This window comes from Mesoplodon bidens, assembly GCF_964165515.1.
Source record: "Mesoplodon bidens genome assembly, chromosome: 4".
Lineage (NCBI taxonomy): Eukaryota > Metazoa > Chordata > Mammalia > Artiodactyla > Ziphiidae > Mesoplodon > Mesoplodon bidens.
In genome coordinates, this window is record NC_138160.1 from 22,953,216 (window position 1) to 22,963,805 (window position 10,590).

At 31.7% G+C, this 10,590-nt stretch overlaps 1 protein-coding gene across 1 annotated transcript in view; it reads right to left on the minus strand.

Annotated features, from left to right (window-relative positions):
* CDH9 (cadherin 9) overlaps positions 1 to 9,672 on the minus strand; it is a gene marked incomplete at both ends in the record, with an annotated part of 80,101 nt that extends 70,429 nt beyond the window's left edge. Inside the window, one exon of the mRNA XM_081232340.1 lies at positions 9,445 to 9,672. Within this exon, the coding sequence (XP_081088466.1) occupies positions 9,445 to 9,672 (228 nt within the window). The remainder of the gene's footprint in view (positions 1 to 9,444) is intronic.
* Between the last annotated feature and the right edge of the window lie 918 nt (positions 9,673 to 10,590).

Sequence of the window (10,590 nt, forward strand, 5' to 3'; positions counted from 1 at the left end):
TAACAACAACACCAACAGCAAGAAGTTTCACTGATTTGAGTGTGTAACTCTCTACTGTAATATATCTTCAGAAACGTGTTAATGAATATTTCTTTGTATGGACTTTCATTTTTGTACTGTGATTTCATTTTCTGCTTTAATATCATGAATGAATTTAAGGTTAAAACAGTGTTTATAATGTATCATTTTAAATCTCATTGAAAATTAACAAAGTAACATGTATTGTTTATTATATTTAATGTGTCTCAATTTTACCAACTTATTTTGCATAATATATTTTAAGACAATTTTTCCTTCTTCTGCTCCATTTTGTTAAAATCACGTCTTGATGTTAAAAAAGGCCATCTTTAGTGAGCAAAATAATGAGTTTTGTACTTATGAAAATTAATAAGTAAAACATCATGATATGTGATATTTCTTTCCTTTTGCAAAGCTCCATTAAAGCAGTTCAATGAGTTTGGAAGCCATCCGCCTGTTCATTTTCATTTCTATCTTGTGCTTAATCAGTGCATTGATTATAATAGTGATGATAACATCACACTCCTATGTTCAAAAACCTAGATTACTTTCAACATTGAATTGAGTGCTAATAAATGCCAGACACTGAACTAGGGGGAAAAATCTATAGTTTCAAAGAATAAGCTAGTCTGAATGGATATAATGGAAGTATTTTTATGAAATGCTCTTTATGTTTATTTTATATAACCCTGTTATGCACATAGTAGAAGAGCAGATAGTTCAAAAGAGGTAGGCTAACTAGTGACACCTGACTTCTGCCCTCATGCTCTCACTGATGTACTGGTAGATTGAGTGGTGGTGTTCAAAACTGCCCTGGAAAGAAGGGACATCTATCATTGTTCTCAGTGGGCATTTGAGATAGGAATGGAAAAGCAGAAATGCGACTCAAAAATAGGCTTGCTGGTCCAGACAAGAAGTGAATAGAAAACATTTACAAATGGCCACAGCAAATTTCCATTTGAAGGGCTGAGTTCTTTGCCAGGAAGAAAACAGTGCACCATCATGTTTCTTACCATGCCAGAGAACCTTAAAATACCAAGGATCGTATTGTTTAGAGTCACATATCACAGTAAGGAACTAATTCTCACTACCGCTTATGATATAAAACACTCTGAAAGTCCTACCTGATATAATAAACCATGAAACAGAAATAATAAGTATACCTTTGGGGAAAACATAGAGCTTATTTTGACTTAGCACATTTGAAACATTTTAAAATCTTACAATATTGTAATAAGCCTTACTGGTTCATGAAATGTGCATAGTCACATCATGATGTGTTTTCTCAAAAGCAATCTTGACATTTATCCTCACAGGTAATTTCACTGGACAGATATATCCACTGAGAATAATTATGAAAGCATGACCCAAACAAAGGATATACAGACAGACAAAACTGCCTGATGACACGAAACACGAATCAAAGGAGGTGGTTTTGTTGCAAAGCCTATGACCTTGAGTTAAATTTTTGTGGCCTAATATCATTACCAGACTTTTCCTCTAAGGGTACTTTCCAGATACAGTTAGGAGCATATAATTAGAGCCCAAGCAGAAAGAAGCAGTATTACTGGGTTGAGGAGACACTGATTGGAGTTTGAATTTGCCAGGGTAGATAGAAACTGGAGAGCACAATCTTAGGGAAGAGAGGGTCACAGAGAATGGAACCCTCAAGTCTCCATTAACATCTCCAAGTTGATGTCTAAACTTCACATGCACAATATCCGACTCCAAGAAACTTAGTAGAAAATGTCAGCAAGAAGGCTAAGGAGTTGTGAATTTCATCAGCAGGAAACAGAAATTAGAGTTCAATCTTGCCAAGTTATTGTGGATTTTCAACTACTCCTATAGAGCTCAGAAACAGACAAGACCTAGAAGTAATGACAGAACTGAAATGGTTCTGCCACAGTATAAAATCTTTATAAATAAAAAGAGTGATAAAATAAAATGGGTGAGATGTTGATAATCGGTAAATCTTGCTGAATGCTGTATAGTTCTTTGTACAATTTGAACAACCCTCAGAATGTTTGAAATTAATTCAAAATAAAGTTAAAAGAAATACATGGGGATATTGATTATGATGGCATTTAATCTTTAGATTATTTTTTAATCTTCCAATCCCTAAGCATATTGTATTTCTCCATTTTGGTCTCCTTTAATGTTTCTAGCGTTCATAGTTCAACTTGAATTCATGAGAATTCCAGCTTGTTCATATCACATTCACTTGGGATTTTCTGTCTTTTTACTCTTGGTCATTCTGGTGTTTGAGTGGTTTAAATCTACATGTCCATGCTGTTTATTAATTTTGTAGAACTGGCCACAAAAATAAAATGATTGTACATTTTAAAATTTGGTGCAAAAAGATCTGCTGGTCTAAGAAGGACAGTGGATACCAAGCAGGATTAATAAAACACATTTAGGTATCAAAGTAAGATACTTGCTAAGACAAACTATTGAGAGCCGATGATATAGGCAGAACTTTAAAAGCAACCAGAGACAAATACTAATTATATACAGAGCAACAATGGTAAGAATAATGACTGACTTATTAAAAGTAATAGAATCCACAATGCAATGTAACAAAAATTTAAAGTACTGAAAGGAAGAAAAAAAAACTGTCAAATCAGTATATAATTTTATAACTAATTAAAATATTTTTTTTCAAAATTAAAAGTCAAATAGTGATATCTTCAGATTAAAAAGAGCTAAGAAAATTTGCTTACAGCAAACTCACACTACAAGTAATGCTAAAGGAAGTCTTCAGTTTGAAGGGAAATGATAGCATACAGAAATTAAGATCTACATGAAAGAATGAAAAGCATGACTGGAAGTGGTAATCATGTAATATAACATTTTTATAACATATTTTTTTTTAATTTTTTACTTTTAAATAAATAATAAAATGCCTAAATAATAAACATTAGCAATGTATGATGCACTTTATAATATATACAGAAGGAAAATATATGACAAAAATAGAATGAAATCCTACAGGCAAGAGAAATTATATTGTTGAAAGATTACTGTAATAATTATAAACATATTATAAACAATGATAAAATAATATTAATTTAGTTCACAGTATAATAGGTTAAGGATGAATTATAATGGACATAAATTCAGATATTTAAAAATATGCAATTAACAAAAAAGATGGTAGGAAAGCAGAAACAAAGGTATGAAAATAAATGGGACAAAAGAAAATAAGAAAATGGCAGACTGGAATCCAAGTATATCAATAATTGCATTTTATATGAATAGACCTAACATTCCAATTAAATGTTAAAGATTATCAGACTATATTAATAATTGCATTTTATATGAATGGACTTAACATTCCAATTAAATGTTAAAGATTATCAGACTGGATAAAAAAGCATAAACCAACTCTGAGCTGTTTGCAAGAGCTGCATTTTTACTATAATTACACAGAAAGACTGAAAACAAAAGGATGGAAAAAGATAAACAAAAACACAAACATAAGTGAGTTGGCATGGATAAATTTGGATCAGGCAAAGTAAACTTCAAGCAAGTATTATTAAAGATAAAGGTGATGTTTCATAAAAATGAAACATCAATTAATCAGAAACAAAAGATAATTGGCCATGCACCAAATACTTGCATAGAAATAAATGAAAAAAATCTACAAACGTAAGAAGAGCACTTTTTAAATGGAACTGTTTAATATTCTTCTAACAGTAAGAATTGGAAAATGGAGATACACAAATTGTAATGACAGAGAACTGAACAGTACCGTCATCATCTTTACCTAAGATAGCAGAATACTATACTCTGTAACTAAACAATACGCATTTTTTTTCAAGTATTAAGACACATTTACCAAAACAGTTTTTTTTTTTTTTTGCGGTACGTGTACCTCTCACTGTTGTGGCCTCTCCCATTGCGGAGCACAGGCCCTGGACGCGCAGGCTCAGCGACCATGGCCCACGGGCCCAGCCGACCCGCTGCCTGTGGGATCCTCCTAGACCGGGGCACGAACACACGTCCCCTGCATCGGCAGGCGGACCCTCAACCACTGCGCCACCAGGGAAGCCCCAAAACAGTTTTTAAAATGAAGTTTTTTTTTCTAAAACCAATAACACACAATAGCGACAAGTCTTGATTGTATTCATAGAGGAAAAATAGAATATACACTGGGGGAGAATGGAGTTTTAATTAAAAAAAAAAACTTTTGTTGTTAGAAAGTACTGAGGGAGTTGAAACTTTCACAACATAACAAACATATCACTTCCCACTGTAGGAGAATAAGGACTCTTTCCCCTTAGATTTGCCAAGTTACGTATTCATTAACCTTGAACCCTTGTTTTTGCCTCTAATTTTTAATGTATAGTTCTAACTATGATGATTTATAGCAATCACGTCACTAGGAAATTCTGGCTGAGAAATAGAATATTTACTGAGGAAATTCTACTAATTATAAATTTAATAGCATATCTAGAGTGACCACAATTACTTTATGATTTAAATCAGTGTAAAGAAGGCTGGACAATTTTTAGAATAACTTTCTAACACCTTTCCCATGGACACCACCATCATAGCTATAAGACCCTTAATGTGAGTTATTAGGATTTATTGTGGACAAATTACAAAATATTTGCATGAGGAAAGTTTGAATATTTGTGATTATCTGGTAAAAATGTCTGTGTTCACTGGAATAGGGAAATATGGCAGTTCCTAAATTAGCAAATAAACAAACATTATTAATTTAGAGAATTATCCAGTTTAGGTGAAAGTTTAGGTATTAAGAATTCAGTCCACTGGATAAGAAAAACAATGTGTCATCTTCCCCCTAAATTGAGACTTCTATTGGGTCTTTCTCCTAGCAGGCCAGCAATAATAGCATTTTGCTTATTGTAGATAGAGAATTTCCTGTCTACAATAAGCTATTTCTATCTATTTCAAAGATAAGGACCAGTTCATCTTATTGACTCCTATTTTTAGGACTCAACATAGTGTCCCACATTGTAGGTGTTCAGTTTTTCAAGCTAATTGAACAGTAATGCACAGGGTTAACATCCACATTAAAATACAGTGATAAACTTACAAATAAATATACAACATACAAATATCCTATATAGTTGAAAGAGAAGTCGTATAAATTTTCTGAAATGCAATTGACCAATATACATCCAGAACTTTAAACTCATTCATATCTTTGATTCTGCGAAATTCACTTTCAATAATTTATCCTAAATAAAGATATATTTTTTTTGAATTTTTGAATTCTATTTTATTTTTTTATAGAGCAGGTTCTTATTAGTTATCCATTTTATACATATTAGTGTATATATGTCAATCCCAATCTCCCAATTCATCCTAAAGATAATTTAAAACATACTAAAAATTATCAGGTACAAAATTTTTATCACAGAGAGATGTGAGTGTGTGTGTGTGTGTGTGTGTGCGTGCAAGTGCACATGCATGTATAAAACCAGACAGTCTAAATAGAACATTTGGAAACTTTTTAAATGATTATGATTATGTATACGACATAATATGACATGGCTAATATTGACATTTTAACAATATCCAAAAACACAACATTGAATGAGAAAGCCAAAATAAAATATTCATAAGCAATAGAAAATCAAGAATGTTAAGAAAATATAACTAGTAAATAAGTAGAAATATGTAAACAATTTACCTTGTCTTGGTGGTATGCTTGTCGTTATTTTTGATTTTTTAATTAACTTTTAATTTTCTAGACCTGTTTTTTATAAGTAGCACAAATTCCTTTTATTATAATGATAATTATTACTACTACTAATAATTAATGATGCTTGTGCTTAAATACTTTCCCCTATCACTCTACCTGTACCCTCCTGAAGAATCTACTACTTCTATTTCTTTCTTTTGTTTTCTTCTTTTTTTTAACACTGATGAGCATGTAAGTGTGCATTTGATCCTCTGAAAGTTTGGAAGTAGAGGAAGACAATGTTGGAGTATTAGAAACAGTTCAAAAGCAACGAAATTGGTAGAAGATATCAGGAAAAATCACACATATAATTGGGAATCATACTAATAAACATTTTCTACCACATTCTAATATTTTTGAACTTTTTTTACTTATATTCCAGAAAAAATATGCTCACTAATATATTTTAAATGAAAAATTTTCTAGAAGTAGTTATAATTCCTAATTCCATAAAAACTTATTTAACTTTTAATTCTAAATACTTGTGGTAGTTATTTTGGAGTGAAATGATTCTAAACTGTATGTACTGTTTTGAGGTCCTAGAGCAAAATGGGAGGGGCTTGGTTACAATTAGGACCCTCGAGTATAACAGAAATATAGAAAGGGAATCAACTTTGGTGTAACGTGTCAGGAACAGGAAATATATTTCTTTTAATTTTTCTCTTTCTGTGCTTTATAGTGTCGATCTCTCAGGACCCAGATTAATAAATACTCAGTAAAGATCTATTGAGATATCAACTAAATATTAATTTTGAGTAAATATGTCAAATATTTTGAGAAAGTAAGAAAAAAAAACCTTAAATCTAACACTAATTCAAATCCCAAATGTCACAGATTCTAGGAGATAAATTACTGGACCAAGATAATTAAAATTGTGCCATAAATAAGGTTTTGATAGATGATTTCATAACTTTGACAGGAAATTCTAGCTGGGGAGAATGAAGATGGGCTTTATGTAGCAGGATGTACTTGATGTAGGACTTAAAGCAGAGAAGAGATGAGATTATGGAAAAGGATGTTAGATACTCTGTGGAAAAGTGCCTGTGAACATGATCAGATAGAGGTCAAGTATTTGGAAAAGGAAAGCTTTCACTTTTTTAGGAGCCAAGGCTACCTAATTATGGGAATATAGAACATAGGCAGGAATACACAATGATACTGAACACTGAAATCTACCTAAGTAAATTTAGGTTATTTTTCTATATACATTTTGTCCAAGAGATTGATATCATTCAAGAAACTGTGTAATATATTTTTGAGAATTAAAAATTAAATAAAGTCAAGTGAAAATACTATATTTAGTGTGCTGATGCAGTGGTGCAGAGATGTGGTATTACAGTACTGGCAGTGAGGGGATTGGAAGTAAGAATGAAATGATAGCACTCTACTGTAAAAGTAGATTTTGTAGAATTCAGTATGAAATAAGCTTTTGTAGACTGTCCTGAGCACCTAGCCTTAATGCTTAATATTTTTCTTATATGTTCTTAGTTTTAAACAATGAAACTGTAAAGAGTGTTTTGGGATACAATGTGACCATATATCAGAAGCAGCTGGTACATGTACTGCACCATAAGTAATGACATTCTAAAACCTTTATAAAGATCATTTATTTAGATTCTGTAAAACACTATAATGTGCTATAAAAATTTATTAAATATCCTTTAGGAAATTTCAGACTTTATTTCTGTCTCTGTACAAATCATACTGCCATACTCTAAAAGCCTAAGAGAAAATCGCCTATCCAAGAACATCATTTTATATATGCTTGGGAAAAATATCCATACTTAGTGCACACATCAACATATAAAATTGCAAGAGAGAGAGTCATCCCACCGTTTGATACTCAATCAAATATAAACCAGACTCCTAATGATTTGGCAGCTGGTGTTTCTGTTTCTCATCATTTTAGTTAACACCTACACCAGTACTATCTAGTTGTAACCAAGAGTTTCATGAATGCTAGAATTCTCTTCCAGTTCAGAATTCTATGATTATACTTTGGATAATTTCAGCTATGGAATAGTAAACGTTTTGGAATTAAAACTATGAAAAAATGAGAGCTAAGTCTGTAAAAAAGATACCTTATTGAATTTAGATGGTGACTATTTATAGGCATTTTGACAATTGCACTTAGCAAATCAAGTACAAATACATATCTCTGGATCTTCCCTCGTGGTCCAGTGGTTAAGATTCTGTGCTTCCAAAGCAGGGGACGCGGGTTTGATCCCTGGTCAGGGAACTAAGATCCCACATGATGCGCGGAGTGACCAGATAATTTTTTAAAAATACATATCTTTTAACTAAAATGTATTGGTCAATTAAGTTGATATTTCAGAATTATTATATGAATACTGTTTCCTTTAGAAATAATAAATACTATCTCTAAATTTATCTCTTCATGCAATAAATATGTTTTAACAAGGTATTAAAATAGTTAAATCTGCTCAGTTCTCAATAATTATAGACATGTGAGCAATTGATTATTAATCCATGATAGCTATGGATTTTTCAAGATCTAGATCTAATGTGTAAAAAATCAATTGCATATGAAGTTTCTCTAACAGAATAGTAGGAGACTTTGCTATGATTCTTGTTAAATTTAAATCTTCTCTTGAGCAGTATTACTATTCTGCCCAAGTAATTCAGTCACATGTGTCTGTTCAAATTACTGTGAAACTACATGGCAATTGTTATTACTTTGTAATCTTCCTGAGTAAGAACCAAGGGTATCCCTTATTATAGAAAACAGAATTAGTAAACTTCAGTTTGCATTATTGTAAAAACAAAAGTTGCTCTTAATTTCAACACTTCTGACCTTTCTCTCTTATATTGAAAACATCTGAAATGACATAAAATATTCTACAGTATTTCCTTATAAAAAATCCTCATAATTCTTCCTCTTGGTCTTTTGGTACACCCTGACACTGAAAGCAAAGTGATCATCCCAGATTTGTGCTCCACCCACAGTGAATTTGTACAAGAGGTTTTAACACAGATTCACATCTCATGCTGTGTGTAAAAACATCTCAGCATGTTTGGGCGTTTCATAGTAGTGTTCTAACTTCATCCCATTAGACTAACGTTTGTGTAGATGTGTGCATGTGTGTGTGCATGTGTATTAGTATTTCTTTCTTCTTGCCATATGCAACCCCACCACCTTGAATTTATCCACGTGCAATTTTTAATTTTTTTACTAGCACTTCCTACCTACAGACCCAGCTCCCTCCACAATCCTAGAAAATATCAGAAATTTGGAGTTAAGAAATCTTAATGACATTTTAATTTACCTTTTTTGATAAATTATTCATCAGCAGAGACCAATACATTTTATTAACTTTTGGTATATTGCAATTGCATTTTGCTTTGCTTCATATAACACACTGAGTTATTATTTACCCATAACTTTAAATTTCAAAAAAAGTTCTTTTAATCATTTAGATGCACACGCATATTAAATCATATCTAGCTGATTAATAAGGAATTAAGTCCACAAATTAGTTATTTTATTTTGAGGCTTATTATGGATACTGACCTAAGCTAACTACCTGAATAAATCACACTCCCCACACTATCCTACCGAAAGAATTTACAACATGATGCCTTCTGCACATCGCCATTTGTCAAATATTTTAAAATTATCATTAGTGATGTGGAAAGCTACTGTAAAAAATAACTATCACTTTCAGCTTCTAGACTTATATAAAAATTCTTACCTTGCCTACATATTGTGTGTCTGTACCTGTGTACTCTTCCAACAAGAAGAATTGATTCCACATCCAGCCACGCTTGGTGCGATGTAGCGTTTTACCATCATCTTGTGTCAGACCCACTATCCTTTCACTTGGTAAATCACTGTTAGCTTTTTCTTGAAATGGGATAGCATCAATTGTATGAAACATATAGGTACAGATGAATAGTGGTAGGCAATGATAAGTCCTCATTATCTGCGGCTTCAGCAGGAAATCAAATTCAATGTACTGTCTGTTTCCCCTGAAAAGTAGCAGGAGAAAAATGGTTTATTAGGTTGTGTTTCATTTTCACATAACCTGTAAACTATAAAACTTTCTGAATGTTATTTAACTGTTATAAATAATATATTATTAATACACTATTTTCCATGTTACATCAGTGAACTGTCATTAAAAACTCATATATCATACAGATAAGTAGGGAGACATATATAATACAAATAAATTAAATAGGAATTTAACAGCTGACTTTACTACCACTGTATTATAGCATGTAAATATATTAGTAATTTAAATATTCATTATTTTGAAAAGATAAGCTCCATAATACAACAAAGATCATATCAAGTGTTCCTAAAGTCCTCAAGACTAATACAAGTAGAATATTTATTAATATATACATATATATGAATAAGAACACTGTTTTCTGTTCACAATCTACCAACTTTTGCAAGCTGTTCTCCTTCACCTCTTCCTCTTCTTCTCCTCCTCCTTATTCTTCTCTAATACGTTGAGATGTTGCCTCAAGGCAAATTAAATGATACCAAATATACTTTGGATTGTGTCTAGCATTACCTAGCACTGTACCGTGTTGATCCTTTACAATCAATAACATTTTTTCCCAAAAATCAGTTGAATAAGTCACTCAAATTTATTTGAGACTGAGGAGAACATGCTCTCCCCATGTTCAGGAACATTTTACCTGATAATTAAAAACAACATCACATATATTTCCTAAAATAATTAAAAAAAAAAACGGAGCACACAAAATTGATATTGCAAAATTAGATATGAGGTCTTACCTATGGGATAATTGATCCAGAATTTTGAAATAAACAATGTTTTTTTTCTATTGAGATAATAAGTTGATTCTTCTTGAAGTAAAAATAA